The 16,811-nt window shown below is 41.9% G+C and overlaps 1 protein-coding gene and 1 long non-coding RNA gene across 2 annotated transcripts in view; one reads left to right on the top strand and one right to left on the bottom strand.

Annotated features, from left to right (window-relative positions):
* Nucleotides 1-13,485, bottom strand: part of LOC132692437 (uncharacterized) — a 30,348-nt gene extending 16,863 nt beyond the window's left edge. Inside the window, exon 1 of the long non-coding RNA XR_013555241.1 lies at nucleotides 13,371-13,485. This is a non-coding gene — a long non-coding RNA (uncharacterized LOC132692437). The remainder of the gene's footprint in view (nucleotides 1-13,370) is intronic.
* On the top strand, nucleotides 13,084-15,260 carry LOC132692434 (growth-regulated alpha protein-like). The gene is made up of 4 exons (XM_060654880.3): nucleotides 13,084-13,303; nucleotides 13,391-13,514; nucleotides 13,622-13,705; nucleotides 14,540-15,260. The coding sequence occupies exons 1-4, from the start codon at nucleotides 13,216-13,218 to the stop codon at nucleotides 14,547-14,549; spliced, it is 306 nt and encodes a 101-aa protein (XP_060510863.3). The 5' UTR covers nucleotides 13,084-13,215; the 3' UTR covers nucleotides 14,550-15,260.
* The last annotated feature ends 1,551 nt before the right edge of the window (nucleotides 15,261-16,811 follow it).

Below are 16,811 nucleotides of genomic sequence, written 5' to 3' on the forward strand. Positions count from 1 at the left end.
TAGTTGTTTTAAAAGATACATCCATATTTTTTCTTATTATAAAAAACAATGAACACATGCTCGTTACGGATAACGTAGAAAACATAGTGGAAACTATAAGGAAAAATTTTTAAACAACTGTAATTTTGCCACTCAAAACTACCCTGTTTTTTTTTTTCCAAAATATTAGTTATTGGATATTGGTTGCAAGGTGAACTGCTAATTTTCAATAAATTCTCACTGCACACAATTATAAGGAAATGGGAATTACTTTATTGTTAGGGAGGGTTCCTATCTCAATCTTACATGGAAGAAACCAAGTCCTGGGGTAATAAATTTTTCCTTGGTCACAGAAAGGTGTCAAACTCAGGAGATTAAGCATTCACTTACATATTTATAAATATTGTGTGTGCATGTATCCACTGTGTGTGTGTTTATGTATTTACACACATACACATACCCCTAACACAAGTTCACAATACAATACTTACATTTCCTTTGTACAATGTGTTTGATATTTCGTTTTCTGTACTATCCTCCTTTATCCATTTTTGAGACATTTGGCGACAAGCTTGTGAAGTATTTCACAACCCATTAATGTATCATAACTTGTCGTTTTAAAACATTGTTATAAAATGAATGAATGAATGAATGAATGAATGAATAAAATATTGCTCTAGTTCTTTGGTTAAAGACTCAAGTTTTACCATTTCGTGTTCGAGTCCATACGCTAATTAATGCTTCTCAAGATACTTGGAGAGGGATGGGAAGCTCAGGGCCAGCTGGATAGTTAACTCTCCTTGCCTGTGGTCTGCTTTTGCTCTCATTCTCGAGGGCTGACCTGGGGCTGGTGTCTCTGGGAACCCCATGAGGATCAGATTTCGAGGGGAAGATGTAAGGCCAGAGAGGCAACTGTCTGGATTGTTGAGATTTTCTGTCTTTTTCAGCTTGGGGCTCTTCCTTATACTCACTCCCCATTGAGCGTCAGCCTTGCTATCCTGGTTTGGTCCCTAATGTAAAATAAACTGAGAGCAGAAAATACCTTACTTCCTAGGGGGGCTGGGGAAAAGTAAACACATTTTGTAAATTTAATTGGTGGTTTGATACCTATTTCTCCTTTGCCTACAGTTCTTTTCCTTATCCTTGAAGTCGCTGGCTTTATTTAGCCCAGTGGGGTTTTGTATAAGACAATCTTGACTACAGAGTTTTGACTCTGTGTGACCTGGGTCTCTCAGTTTTCTCGTCTGAAAAACAAAGGCAGTAATATCCACCTCACAGGGAACTGGGAAAGGTAAGTGTCACTTACAAGGGGGAGCCATCAGGGGTCTGACTCAGAATTGGGATCTAACGAGTTAAAGTTACTCTTCCCTTTTTCTTGGAGTTTTGCTTTCAAAGCACATATCATTTCCAAGCAGTAGTGGCCACATCCTTGACTTGTACAAGGAACCATTAAGAACATGTCCAACAAGCCAGAACTTTCCCTGCACAGAACCACAACTCAAAGTTTGGGTGCAGATAACCAGAGCAGTCATCCCTTTCTGTGGTTTTGTGTTCCTTGGTTTCAATTACCCACTGTCACCCGTGGTCTGAAAACTGTGAAAGCAGATGGTTCTCCTGACTTATGGGCAGAAGGCCAATAGTAGCCCAATGCTATATCACAATGCCTATGTCATTCACCTCACTTCATCTCATTATGCAGGCATTTTATCATCTCACATCATCACAAGAAGTAGGATGAATACAATGCAATATTTCGAGAGACCACACTCAGATAACTTTTCTTGCAATATATTGTTAGTGATTGTTCTATTTCATTATTGTTGTTAATCTCTTACTGTGCCAGATTTGTAAGTTAAACTTTATCATAGTTATGTATGTATAGGAGAAAATGGCATATATAGGGTTCAGTACCCTCCATGGTTTCAGACAGCCACTGGGGGGCTTAGAATGTACCCCCTGTGGATAAACGGGGACGACTGTAGATTAGAAAAAAGTTTAACATGACAGGGGTACCAGGGTGGCTCTGTCGGTTAAGCGTCCAACTTCGGCTCAGGTCATGATCTCACGGCTCATGGGTTCGAGCCCCACGTTGGGCTCTGTGCTGACAGCTCAGAGCCTGAAGGCTGCTTCAGATTCTATGTCCCCATCTCTCTCTGTCCCTCTTCCACTTGTGTCCTGTTTGTGTCTCTCAAAAATAAGTAAATATTAAAAAAAAATAAAAATAAATTAAAAAGTTTAACATGACAGATACAAGTTGTATTTTCCATTCATGGTAACAGCTAAAAGAAAATCAAATAACAAAACCACAATGCTTATCAACCAGCATATAAGATTCTAAAATTATAAAAGTATAAGATTATAAAACATTCAGGAGATTTGGTGATTGGGAGCCTGGCGAAACTGTTTACTCAGTAAAGAAAACAAGGAGAAGAAAGGAACTTTGGCTGTAACCTTGTGAAATGTTTATCTCTTTGCTGAAGCAGACACGTGGGCATTAGGCTCTTATTAGCCAGGGTTGCCATAAGAGATAGTAAAACTTGAAAGCAGAGTTGGAGGAATCAGCTCTTATCAGCTGTGTGGGAGAATCAGTTTTCTTGTTGCAGTAATTCTAAGGATGAAGATGGGATCAGTGGGGAAAAAAGGCAATAAAGCAGTTTATCCATCTCACCAATAGAAAAATGATTAGACTCCATTGCAATTATTTATCTGCTCCTTCTTTTAGATCAGGGAATAAGGATCTTGCCTTCTCTTCATTCTCTCTTCCAGAAAAATGCCTAGCAGAGTAGATGCTAAAGAAATGTTGGTTTATATTTATTAACTACATGGAAACAGGAATGCAGTTAGTGCTACGACACAGAGGTGCAGTGGGGTGCTGGATAAGGCATCTTGCCAAGAGAAAGTGGGTTCAACATTAAAGACTCTGTTTTCCCTCACCTGACTTTGTGAGGCCCAGAGATTTCGCCCAGTCATTCGTAGACATTACAACACCTTCATGCCATTTACCCTATTGATGATTTGCATGATTTTTAAAAAATTTTTAATGTTTATTTATTTTTGAGATAGAGAGAGACAGAGCATGAGCAGGGCGGGGGCAGAGACAGGGAGACGTAGAATCTGAAGCAGGCTCCAGGCTCTGAGCTGTCAGCACAGAGCCCAACAGGGGGCTCGAACTCACGCTCAACCAACAAGACCTGGGCCGAAGTCAGACGCTTAACTTACTGAGCCACCCAGACGCCTTGGTATGATTTTTTAGTTAGAGCCACATCTATAGCTATCAGGAAATCTGCCCCCTTCATCTGTCCAACCGCACCCTTCCATCACACAGAGATGCTATAAATCATACTCATTACACATGATTTGACTGCAGATATTCACAGCCGATGTGTAACATACACATAATTAAAGTACACACAACCAAGCCACCCTTTCTCCACTTCTACCATAATTCCCACCATATTTAACTGTATCTCATATTTCTTTAACATCCTCAACTACTTCGGGAGTATCAATCAATGAACTAGCACAGTCACACATCAGCCGAACGACCCCTTTGAAATAACTATTATTCAGAATCCTCTGTCTCCCAGATTACCCGAGTATATGGACAGAGCCTAGAAGGAAAAGATAAAAACAAAATATTTCGGGCCAAAAAATGTTAGGTAATGAATACTGGAATATTGTAGCTAGTGAATATTGGAAAATACTGTGGACAGCGTGCTCAATATCTAGTTTTTATGATGATTCATACATTTCCTAAGTTGAAATCTGTATCTTTATGCCATGCGTGCAGTTTTGTTTTTTATGCTTTATACATTCATCTTTTGACTTCCTAAATTTTGTTTTCATAATACCATAATGTCATGATGGTGTTTTCATCTCCCAAACAAATTCCTTGTGTGATTATTTCTAAGAAAACTTTTTTCACTTCCTTATTCTTTTGCAATTTTGGCAAGCCTGTATTTCTTCCTGTTACTCTATATGATCATGATGTCATTCATTTACTGAGCACCGCTTCTGGAAAGTTCAGGAAACAATTTTAAGAAAATGGAGACAAAAAGCAATTTACAAAAACATTTTAAGAACCAATAAACCTCAAAAAATCTGACAAAAACTAATGTATCAAATGGTTCTCAGTGTTTACTGAATGATTTTAAGTATTTGTAGACCGATCATACCATCAGATGATCATGTCAGCAACAGAAAAATGAGTGATCTTACATTGCAGAAGAAAGCAGACAGGATAAATAAATTTATGTTAGAAACTGACTTCATCCAATGTCATATCTCCTAGTATAACTATCACTGTGCCTAGCACACATAGATGGATCAAAAAAAAAAAAAAAAATACATGAGTTAAATAGCAATTATCCATTCACTTTCTGCCCAGATCTTGTACCTTTAATTAAATGGACCTGCCCATCTATCATGAAGCAGATGGTCTATAAAGGTCAAACACATTCCAACTCCATATGTGGCAGTCAACCTGGACCTCCTTTGCTTAATTCCTGACATGGTTCCGGTGCTCTGGCTTTGAATATATTTGTGGGTCCTACTTGTGTTTTTTGGACATGTTGGCAGACCATGGCCTCAGAATTTTCTAGAGAATTTGGTTCAGACTCATTTCTCTGGCTCCCCCAGATAAGATACTCTTCAATTCTTACACTGTAATTTAAATTCTGGCTCATCTGGGTTCACCCATGTCCCCAGAAAGGTTTTACTCAGATGCTGAGTGTCAAAAGAGGCAAAAGTAAGGAAATCTAAGCTGTTGGCAATCCTTCAAAGATGGTTCCCTGATGTCCCAACGTCAGGACACATTGGTTACATGAAACAGTGGCCTGAAACCATTTATTCATGCATTGTTTCAAAAACATTAGTCAAATACTTTATATGAACCACACTCATACTGGAGATGGGATGCAAAGAGAAATGAGATATGATAGCTTCTTTGCAGAATACATAATCCAACATAGGAGTAGGTAAACCAGTGGTTCCCAACAACATGATCTGTATCCAAGGGCCAAGATAATCCCTTGGACAGCGTTATGAACTTTCTGATGGAAGTGACATTTGAAATGGTTCCTGAGTGACAAGCAGACACCTCTGGGCCGGGCCTAAATTCCTGTTCTCTCTGCACTTCCTGCTTCAATGTTAAACTCCAACCTAAAAAAATAAACTGCTTATTTTTGTAGTCATGTCATACCACACTGCTTCCAGCTTCCATGTCTTTGCTTATTTGGTCCTCTGTTTCTGGAATGGGTCCCCTACCCACTCACCTTAGGTAGCACCCTCCTCCAGAATGTTTTCTCTGACAGCTCCCACCCTTCCAAGAAAGGGAATCAGAGCCCCCCGCCTCCTCTGAGTGTCTATAAAGTTCTGTGCATCGCCATGTATCGTGGACTTCCAGGCAACTCCTTATCTTTTTGTCTTCCTTCTATAGACTGTGAGTTTGGTAGTGACAGAGAATATCTTTTTCCCTCTATGAAGCCTAATTTATTCCTTAGCTTGTAAGTGGTAGGTAAATGTTGAAGGAATAAATGGATAAGTGGGTTAAAAATAGAGTAAATAGAACTACTTGTGTTGGCAAGTTATCTGTAGCAGAAATATGACAGATGAATGGTGTTAAGCCAGACTAGCAAGAGACAGATACCTAATTTAAATGGTGTGAAAGAAAGAGAAAGAGAGAGGAAGGAAGGAAGGAAGGAAGGAAGGAAGGAAGGAAGGAAGGAATCAGGTAGGCAGGAAGGGAATGTTGGCTTACATAGATAGCATCCACAAATAAATCAGAGCCACCTAGAGGCCATGGGTGCCCAAACAACGTCCTTTGTAATTTTCTCCCATGTCATGTGCCTTCCTCCGGGCCAGTTTCATTCTCAGACAGACTCTCCCCAAGCACTGGCTCGCCTCTGGGTCCCATGTTGCCAGTTTAGCAGCCCTAGGAAGAATTAAGGACTTCTTTTTCAATTATTTCAACAAAAATTCTAAGGATTGCTTCTCATTTGAAAGGGCTTAGGTGACTTGCCCATCTCTGAGTCAATCAGCAGGGCTTGAGGGTGGGCCCCAACAGGAAGGAACTGAGAAATGGGTCATCCCCTGAACTTCATGGATTGAGAGCAGGTGAAACTAGGGTGTGTTACCAGGCAAAAGAGAAAGAGGAGCCCAACACACCGTATCTGAGGAGACTGAATAGAGAGGTTGGCCCGATTCCTGGTACACACTAATGCCTTTGGCCTGTATGGTGAATGGATCCAGGAATTTAATACCATGTTCAGACATGGTCACTCTTCTCCCCTCAGAGCCAGAATTATTACATCAGAAGAGATCATTTTAGGCAAGCTATGCCCTTTCCTGCTTGCCAATCAGCATGGGCAGCAGTGTCTCAGCCTGGGTGCCCACCTGCCCTCCCCCCCCCCCCCCCCGCCCCCAAAGCAGAACCTGAGTCATCAGCTCGCCATACAGGCAGATTTATTCGAGGAAATGTTCCCAAGGCTGGGACGGGAGAACTGGGAAGAGTGAAACAGAGCGTAGGCATCTGGGTTCAGTCCTCCTGGGGATCTTGTGAGAAGTCATGTACAGTATCTGCCTAAAACATGAAAGAGGAGGAAATATTTATCGTTGCCTCCTGTCCCAAATTGGCAAGAGATTTTCCACAGCAGTGACAGAGAAACTTTGCAGCAAAAAGGCGTCTGGCGCAGCTATGGCGAGGACTTGTAAATGTATACCTGCACGCAGCTGGTTGCGTGCGTTTACCAGGGTAAAACAGTGGGCCTAGATGATGTAACATCCTAGATTTTACTAATTGTTGATTCCAAAAGATTGGTAAGAAGTACTGGGGGCAAATGGAATTTAACCACCAAAGCATCCATTTTTGAAAAAAGACTCTCCATTTCTTAAGAGTCTTGCTTGTATTGGTTTAAAGCAATGTGCACAAAGGGGCACCTGAGTGGCTCAGTTGGTTAAGGATCCGGCTCTTGGTTTCAGCTCAGGTCATCATCTCAAGGTTCATGAGTTCCAGAACCCACCAACCGCCCCCCCTCCTCCCTGCCTGCTTGAGATTCTCTCTCCCCATCTCTCCCTGCCCCTCCCCCACTCACTCTGTCTGTCTCTCTCAAAATAAACTTAAAAAAAACGAATGTGCATAAAACCTTGATGTTTAACTCTTGCGGAAGTAATTGACTCAGAGAAGCACACAGTCAAACAAGAGAATGGATTTGTTCGTTGTAGTAGGCCGTAGCAGTCCTGTGCTTATAAATATTTCTGCATTTTGGTTGAGAAAGATTTCATGGATTTAAGTGGCATATTACAGAAAAAATAACAACCAAAAAGGAACCTTTTCCTTTTTACCTCATTTTCAAGAACAAGCGGCATTAAATCGTTCCTGGAAGTTTAATTCTGCACAAGCCACAAGTGTTTGCTGCTTCTTGACATGCTCCATTTACTTCTACTTTTTTTTGTTTGTTTGTTTTGGCAGCTTCTGTAGATAAATTGGAGTTTCTGATGTCCCTGAACACCCTCGTTTACGTCAGTTTTAGGTCAGTCTGGAGATCATTACAGCAAAAACACTTTCTGTTTTTCTTTTTCTGTTTTTAAAAAATTTTTTTAAAGTGTTTATTTTTGAGAGAGAGAGAGAGACAGACAGAGACAGAGTGTGAGCTGGTGAGGATCAGAGAAAGAGGAAGACACAGAATCTGAAGCAGGCTCCAGGCTCTAAGCTGTCAGCACAGAGCCCAATGCGCGCTCGAACTCACGAGACTTGAAATCATGAGCTGAGCTCAATTTGGACGGACGCCCAACTGACTGAGCCACCCAGGCACCCCCTTTGTTGTTTTTTTTTTTATTTACATGAAGTTGAGAGATTTGTACAGTATGACTTGTGCTGAAGCCCAACTATTTGAGCCTATAAAACATGATGAAATGTTCAAACGGGGTAGCAGATATTTCAGATTTTCATACCTGAGCAAATACGAACTCAACAAACATTCACTTTTCTTTAAGAAGCTACCAGTAAAGCATGCATGTCCACTGATTTCATTTTGGTGGTGTTCGAAATTGATACAGAGAACAAACTTTTTTAAAAAATGATCTTTTTATTTTGAAGTAATTTTAAGTTCACAAAATTTGTAAAAATAGTACAGTTTCTGTGCACCCTTCACTCAGTTTCCCGGGTTGCAAACACTTGACATTAACAGGGAACATTTGCCAAAGCTTAAGAAACCAAAATTGGCACATTATTATTATTATTTTAAGTTTATTCATTTGTGAGAGAGAGAGAGAGAGAAAGAGAGAGACAGAGCGTGAGTGGGAGAGGGGCAGAGAGGGAGACATAGAATCCAAAGCAGGCTCCAGCTCTGAGCTGTCAGCACAGAGCCCTTCGAGGGGCTCGAACCCACGAACTTGCACATCATGACCTGAGCCGAAGTTGGACACTTAACCGACAGAGCCACATGGCACATTATTACTACTATTAATGAAAACTCCAGACTTGATTGGACTTCACCAGATTTTCCACTTATTGTCCACTTTCTGCTCCAGGACCCAACCCAGGATGCCACCCTCAGTGAGTTATGTCCCCCACTTCCCTCTGAACTGTGACAGTCTCTGAGTCTTTCCTTATTTGTCATGACTTTGACGTTTTTGAAGAGTTCTAGTCAGCTATTTAATATTCCTCAATTTAGGTTTAAAGGATGTTTTCTCATGGCTAGATAGAGTTACAAACTCTGGGGGAAAGTACCAAAGAGCTGAAGTGCCCTTTTCATCATATCATATCAGGAGGTACATGATATCCACTTAATACCGAGTGACACCATTAACCTTTATCCTTTAGTTAAGGGGAGGTTTACCAGATTTCTCCACGTTCAAATTACTTGGTTTTCGGAATTGGACAATTTAAGAAAATGCAACAACGTATATGAACAGGTTATAACAGGAGAGAATTATGCTATTAGTGAAACAAAACCATGCAAGATGTATGATCATTTTGCTGTGCTCACAGTTTAAAATATTAAATTTGAACCACTCGGCTAGGAGGATAACAGTGTTTTTTTTGTTTTTGTTTTTGATTTTGTTAAATCACTCCTCTCTAGGAATTCTTAACTGTGTATCACAGAGCATCTTTATCATAGCATTATGGTTAAAAGCCATTCTCTCTGAGTGTGAGTGCTGGACTCAATATCCTGTGACTTTGGGAAAGTTACTTAACCTCTCTTCGCTTTAGTTTTTATATTTGTAAACTTAAAGCCCCATAAACATAACCTTAAAGTCCCATAATAATATCTATTTCACAGGGTTGTTTGGAAGATTGAATGAGTCAATATTTGTAAAAACCCTTAGAAAAGCACCTGCAATTAAGCACAAAATAAATGTGCTGCACCTTGGAGTAGGTGCAGAGGCTTAGTAACTAACCCATAGTATGTGGCAACTAAATAAAGGAAGTGGTCTGTTTCGTATTTACTCAGAATCCTGTAGACTCTTATTCATTAGCTACTATGTTTGTTGAATAAAAACTCAAATTTTCAGCGACTTTGTTAAAGTTTATTCTGCAGAACAAACAAAAGTTAAGAGATTATAGAAAAAATAGTCTCTTCATGACTTTCTGATTTTATAAACTTCATAAAATGAGGCTGTCTTACATTTACAAGTAGAAAACAAAGCAATGCACCTTTCAAGTTTTAAAGAATGCTTTTGGATTATTGGCCAGTTTCACATCAAATCCCAGAGCACAATTTATATATAACAAGGGGAGACCCACACAGACTCAATTACTCATAAGCTAGTCTCATATTTACAACTTTCAGGATTTTTTGTTCTCCCTTCTTACTGCTTAACACAAATTTTGATCTTTCAATTTCCCTAGTTTTTCCTGTCAGGAACATACTGACAAAGGCTAGAATGTCTTTAAAGATAGTCATCTTTTCCAACAAATGCGATGAAGAGTCTTTAAGTCAAACTCCTTTTTATAGATGAAGTGATTGGAACTAGGACCACAAACTAAATCAGTGGTAGAGCTCAACAGTAAAATTGGAAAATTGAAAACTCCCGGGTAAGTGTATCTCCTGGTAGAGTACAGTTGTGCCTTCCTTTCAGGAAGCCTAATACAGAACATTTTTTTGGGGGGCGGGGGGGGGCTAAAATATTTTGATCTGCAATAGACAAGATATTTTCATTTATAAGGGTACAGATGATTTTACATTCACTAGTAGTACTTCACAGCAAATGAAATACAGTATGTAATTAACTAAGCAACATCCATAGGCTATTGCTCCCCCTTCAAAAGTTCCTGAAAGTCTTAGTTCTCATGATAGCACAGGATCCCTGCATATAACTTCGTTTTACCCTATATTCACTCAACACCTTCTGTTTTCCCGAATTTTGTCCCTATTTCACACTTTCATGACTTTTTTTAAAAACTAAAGCAAAATTAGTGAGGAAAAATGTTCACAATTACTTGGAGAACTGTGTAGCTTTGAGTTTTGAGTGTGTAGGAAACAATTGGTTTACAACATCTGATAGATTTCGTTTTCATTGCCATGTTAGAGTAACTATTTCTCCCCAAGAGGGAGAGATTCAACAAGTAAGTATTTAAAAAGAAGAAAAAGGAGAGGAAGAAAAGGAAGAGAAGGAAAAGAAGAAAAGGAAGAGAAAAGGGAGAAAGAAATTTTTGTTCTTGTCTTTGTCTATTCTTGTGGTAGTTGGTTTTCCTTTTTGTTTTTTAAAAGTAAACTCTACCCTCAACTTGGGGCTCGAGCTCAGGCTCTGAGATCAAGAGTCCAATACTCTTCCAACTGAGGTAGCCAGGTATCTCTGTTTTAGTCTTTTAAGGTGAATATGTTCATTTTCATTTTTACACATGAATTGAAATTACTTCGTCTTTTTTTTATTTTTTTGCCTTTGTCCTGTGTTTGCTGTTTATTATTTTATTATTTTTTTAATTTTATTTTTTAATTTTTTTACATCCAAATTTACATTACAAATTTTAAATTTACATCCAAATTAGTTAACATATAGTGCAACAATGATTTCAGGAGTAGATTCCTTAGGGCCCCTTAACCATTTAGCCCATCCCCCCCCCCCCCACAATCCCTCCAGTAACCCTCAGTTTGTTCTCCATATTTATGAGTCTCTTCTGTTTTGCCCCCCTCCCTGTTTTTATATTATTTTTGTTTCCCTTCCCTTATGTTCATCTGTTTTGTCTCCTAAAGTCCTCATATGAGTGAAGTCATGTGATATTTGTCTTTCTCTGACTAATTTCACTTAGCATAATACTCATGTAGTTGCAAATGGCAAGATTTCATTCTTTTTGATTGCCGAGTAATATGCCATTGTGCATATATATATATATATATATATATATATATATATATATCACCTCTTCTTTATCCATTCATCCATCAACGGACATTTGGGCTCTTTCCATACTTTGGCTATTGTTGATAGTGCTGCTATAAACATGGGGGTGCATGTGCCTCTTCAAAACAGCACACCTGTATCCCTTGGATAAATGCCTAGTAGTGCAATTGCTGGGTCTAGGGTAGTTCTATTTTTAGTTTTTTGAGGAACCTCCATACTGTTTTCCAGAGTGGCTGTACCAGCTTGCATTCCCACTAATACAGAACATTTTAAATGTGAAAAGAAAAATTGGGGAGTGAACCTTTCCATTACAATTGTTTTTTTTTCTTTATGGAAGGATTTACAACGGGTTGAGTTTCTGTTTGGGCAATGCTGGGAAAAGTTATTCCACTCACTTAATGAACATTTATAAAGTGTTTAATCTGCACCACCTCTCACAAATGTTGACTCATTTCTCATAACTATCTTGGTGTGGACAGAGAAATGTTTAACAACTTGCAGGTGATAGGTGGTTTCGCTAAGGGCTCAGTGGCCAGCTGCCGGGAGCAGGCTCTTACCCACTAAGCTGGGCAGTCTGGGAGCCCTGTTCCTACATACCCATCTCTGGGCCAGAGGTCATTCTTGTTTGTTCCCCCCTTCCCGCATGGGATTCCACGTGTCCAAGAGGTCTGAATCCAACCTGGAGAATTACACTTAAACCCTCTCTACCTAATATTGAATTCGTCAGATTTCTCTAAAACTTCTGGTGAAAAAATAGCAAAGGTGTCAGCTTCAGAGACTGAAATTCCTAGTACGAAAACAGACAAGTCACTGTTGCTAGAGAAAGGGAGACCAGCCCTGAGGGTTGTGTGGTAACGGATTTTTGAGGGTGATGTGGCGGTTCATGTGAGGGTGCCACACAGCAGGTACCCGCTCACTGGGGACCTTGTGCTGCTTTGTTCCCGGAAAGACCAGAACTCGTGAATTCCGGGAGCCTGGCCAACTTGCCCCTCTCCAGCTTGAGACTGATGGCCGGTCCCGTATTCCATAGCTCAAATTTGAACCTCTCATGCATGGAAAAAGAGATTTTCCGGGATTTAGGGCATTCCAACATTTTGGAGTACAAGGAAGTTCAGCAGTATACAAAAGAAGAACAAAAAGGTCATGTTACAGCCCTCTCCTTTCACTGAAATCCACACTGGAATCGACTCTAGACACTGATTCTTATTCCCACCAAATGGAAAACATAACCAAGGTAATCTAAGTGTGGTTTGAGAATATACAAGAGAAACAGTTTGAACATTTTTCTCTGGAATCCGAGACGCTGGCTGTATTTTTGACAGCATTCCTTTCAGGCGTAGGACCTGTGCAAGACGGAATTCAGAGACAGAATATACAGAGACGGAAGGTAGAGAGCTAAGCAAAATTTACCCCCTCGCTATCCTTAATTCCCCCAAATCTGATCACTAACAAGGCAGAACTCTCCCTCCAAAACTGCCGCGCCACCCCTGTCCCGGGCTCACAGATCCGCCCCCAGCTCCTCTCCCAGCGCCCGGGGATCCCTGGGCGCCCACGGTCGCCGCACCCTCCCCCGCGGTGGCAGCCGCCGCCGGGCGGCCACTCACGCCCCCTTTGCGCATTGGGGCGGACAACGGTCTCTGAGTCGCTGGCACCCGCGGGCGGGTCCCCCTCCACCCCGGGGGCGGGGCCGCGCGAACCTTCCGCACCCGGGAATGACCCGGGGCGCCGGGAATTTCCCTGCCCCCCCACTGCGCCCTGCGCCGCGCCGCACCGAGTAGACAGGGGATAAAAGCGGTTCTCCCGGCTCGGGGAGCCACAGAGTCCGCTCCGCCAGCCCTCCCGCTAGCCGTCCAGCTCCAGCCACCGCCGCCGCGACTCCCCGAGCTGAGCCCCATGGCCCGCACCGCGACCCGCGCTCCCCGGCTCCTCGGCGCCGCGCTGCTGCTCCTGCTCCTGGTCCCCGCCGCCCGGCGCGCCGCAGGTGAGGCCCGGAGCCCGCGGGGGGACGGGGTGGGGGAGGGGTGCGCGCCCCGGGGCCGCTCGCTCACCCGGCCTGCTCTCCCCGCAGGGGCGCCCGTCGTCACCGAGCTGCGCTGCCAGTGCCTGCAGACCGTGCAGGGCATTCACCTCAAGAACATCCAGAGCGTCAAGGTGACGCCGTCGGGCCCCCACTGCGCCCACACCGAAGTCATGTAAGTGACGCCCCGCGCTGCCGCCGTCCTGGCCGTTCCCCCCGCCCCTGTGCCCCCCACCCGCGGCCCGGCCTCCCGCCAACGGGGACTCTGCCTTGTCTCCGCAGAGCCACTCTCAAGAACGGACACCAAGCCTGTCTCAACCCCGAAGGCCCCACGGTCAAGAGAATCATCGAAAAGATGCTAAGCAAGTGAGTTATGCTTTCTGTTGACGCGTGCCGCTAGAGTCCTTGGTCACGGATCCTGGCAAATGCGTCCGGGAAGTTTGATCAAGAAAACTTGATCAGTCCTTTGCTGAAGGACTGAAAAATCTGTTTCACACTAAATTTGCTGTTCAGGTTATTCATCCGCTTTGTTGCGGGAAGAATATTTCTAGTGCCCTTTCTCCCCATTCAAACGAATGTGGGTAAACCTGCTTTTATTACAGTTATTGGTGTTGGTCAGTTACATTAAAAAGCTTTCCACCTGTTAAGAAACATAGGCATGCCCCCCCCCCCCCCATTCCTTCTGGGCTTCACGTCTGCAAAGCAAAATCCTTGGTGTAGTGCAACATAGGCTCTAAAGCTTAGAGGTGAAGAGCAGGCACCTCGTAGTGACACTGTACTAGGAGCAAATCTGGATTCTTTCACCTATCAGACATGTGACCCAAGGATGATGACGATGACGATGATGATGATGAATCTAAAGCTTCTGTATGCCCAGGAAAAGAGTAAACCGTAGTAACTACCATATGGGGTTGCTATGAGGCTGAAGGGAGGCCCAGTGTGACAGAGAGAAACACGTTGTGGCTGTTTGTAGCCAATAATTGAGCCGAGACCACAGGCTCCACCTACATTCCCAAATGAAAGCATCCAAGAGCTTAGAGGTCTCTGCCACACAGTGTAGGCAGTAGCCTTTAGATGCCAGGCTGGGGAAACTAGCTTCAGAAAACTCTGGAACGTCACGGTTGGGACAGGAGAGGGGTGCTGTGCCAGCCAGCTTTCCTGAGCAGTACTAAGGATGACATTTTTCTCATTATTGGGCAGCTCCAACTGACCAGAGGAAGGCGGAAGCAGACTGGTGGCTGCACCTGAATCCGGCCTTGCCCTTACAGGAATCAAAGAGGAAAAAGTGGAATCGTCAGCGCCCAGTGCCACCAGAATTGGGTCTCATACGTTTTGAGCGTCTCTTAGGAGAAGCCTCCGATTTATTTATTTATTTATTTGTTGGTGGGCTGGTTTTCAGAGATTCTCTGCCACTATTTTACATGCAACGTAATTATAGGCTGCGATTGAATCTCTTTGCGGCACTGTGCCGTTATTTTTATTGTTTATTTTATGTTAAACCCAGCTTAGTTCAACCCTGATTTTTATTTACTTTGAAGGTAAAGGTTTGCACATATACCCAGTCATTAAATTAATACTTCTGAGGAACCCACAGCATACCAGCCACTGCGACAGTGGCTGGGGCATCCAAGTAGAGAGTGAGGTTGTTATCAGGCTGGGGGAATGTATGTGCACAACTATTTTTGTAATTGTTTAAAAGAATGGTTGTTATTTATTGAAATGATGTCACAGTATGTGGTCAACATTTCTCATGTTGAAGCTTTAGGAACTACAATGTTCTACATATCCTGTGGACATTTTATGTCTTTCCTGTAAGGCATAATGCCTTATTTATTGTTAAATATGCAGTGTTTCTCTATGTCTTATAACAGAGAGGCTCACATATTTATGGCTGTTTTTGAAAAGAACTTGAAAATAAAGTATTTCAAAATAAAAAAAAATGTTTGTTTCATTTAGGGGCAAAAAGTCTATCTTTACTGGATCATCTGATGATTTATAGGAATATTTCTTGGCCTTTTTAAAAATTGTTTTTCCTCCTGGGCATTCAATTTGCTACACAGACAAGTCAAACTATAATTTATGCTTGACTTTACCTGATGATAGCTGTCATTTCATTTACCCAGGAATATGCTTGGGTTTCATTTACCCAGGAATATGCTTTTCCCAAGTATGGGTTTCCCTCTGTCCCTCAGTGTAAGAGTCACTGATATTTATTGCCATTTGTTACAAAGAGCTCCTCTCTACCCTACTACTCAATTTTCTCTCCTCAAAAGCATTTACATTCTTAGAGCAATCTTAACAAGGAGTCTCATTTAATTGCTTTTGCTAAATGAGTCTTCAAACAATTATTGACAATTTAATGAAGCTGGCAGGGAAATGGCGGTAAAGTGAATTTTTTCTTCAAACCTCAAATAAGTTGGGTCACCAGTAGAAGCACAAAAAGTGAATAGCTGAGTACTTTGTGTACAAAAAGATATAATTGACATTTGTCTTCAATTTTCTAACCTTCATTTATAAGTAACTGACACTAGGGTGCCTGAGTGGGTCAGTCGGTTGAGATCCCAACTCTTGATTGTGCTCAGGTCATGAACCCAGGGTGGCAGGATGGGGTTTGACCCTGAGTGTGAAGCCTGCTTAAGTCTCTCTCTCCCTCTCTCTCTCTCTCTCTCTCTCTCTCCCTCTCCCTCTCTTTCCCCCTCTCCCCCACCCAGGTGTTCTCTATCTCAATAGAAAAATAAATAAATATATATATATATATATATATATATATATATATATATATATATCTGCCACTGAGTTTAATGTTACTCCAATTCTTTATATCAATTTATCAAATAGTTTTAAGGTTTGAGTATATTCGTTCCCATCCTTCCTAGTGCAAATTTTATGGAACCTGATAGATTGTTTAGCCTGAGAAAGCCCTCTGGAAGTTGGTATCCAACTGCCCCAGGATGACACCAAGCACTTGATGTTTCCAAGACAAACAAGATTTGTACGTAAAGAGAGGAAAGATGCCTATGATCTGAAACCACACTCCAAACCAGGAAAGGAAGAATGTTCGTGAATGTGTGGGGTGTGCTTGTCTCTGACTCAGGACTCATTCAGGAAATCCTGAGCCCTAGGTAAAAGTCTTCAGCAGAGGCCAGAAGGCAGGGCCGGCAGCCTCCATACCTAAGATCAGATTCTGCTTTGCCCAAGTAGCTGGGTAAATAAGGATTCTAAGTAGCAAGAAACAACCTGTGTGAGCTTTTTTTTCATAAAGTTAAAAATGGGAACCTCTTTGTAACTGCAGTGTTATTAGTTATCACTGAGATAAGAAGGAAGAAAATTTGTGAATGGTACAGAAGTAAATAAGGTAAAACGTTGCATTGCGAGTAACTTGTTCTGCGAGTGTTCCGCAAAAGGAGCAAACATTAACCTGATAAATGAGCCATGTCTTGAAATACGAGTAGTACGTGATGCCAAATGTCAC

Source organism: Panthera onca, chromosome B1 (assembly GCF_046562875.1).
Source record: "Panthera onca isolate mPanOnc1 chromosome B1, mPanOnc1 haplotype 2, whole genome shotgun sequence".
NCBI lineage: Eukaryota > Metazoa > Chordata > Mammalia > Carnivora > Felidae > Panthera > Panthera onca.

What these genes read in the sequence shown, in the direction of transcription:
- LOC132692434 (XM_060654880.3), top strand. Translation starts at nt 13,216, where the DNA reads ATGGCCCGCACCGCGACCCGCGCTCCCCGGCTCCTCGGCGCCGCGCTG. An exon ending in CGCCGCCCGGCGCGCCGCAG is followed by an intron (nt 13,304 to 13,390) that starts GTGAGGCCCGGA and finishes CTCTCCCCGCAG; the next exon opens with GGGCGCCCGTCGTCACCGAG. An exon ending in TGCGCCCACACCGAAGTCAT is followed by an intron (nt 13,515 to 13,621) that starts GTAAGTGACGCC and finishes TTGTCTCCGCAG; the next exon opens with AGCCACTCTCAAGAACGGAC.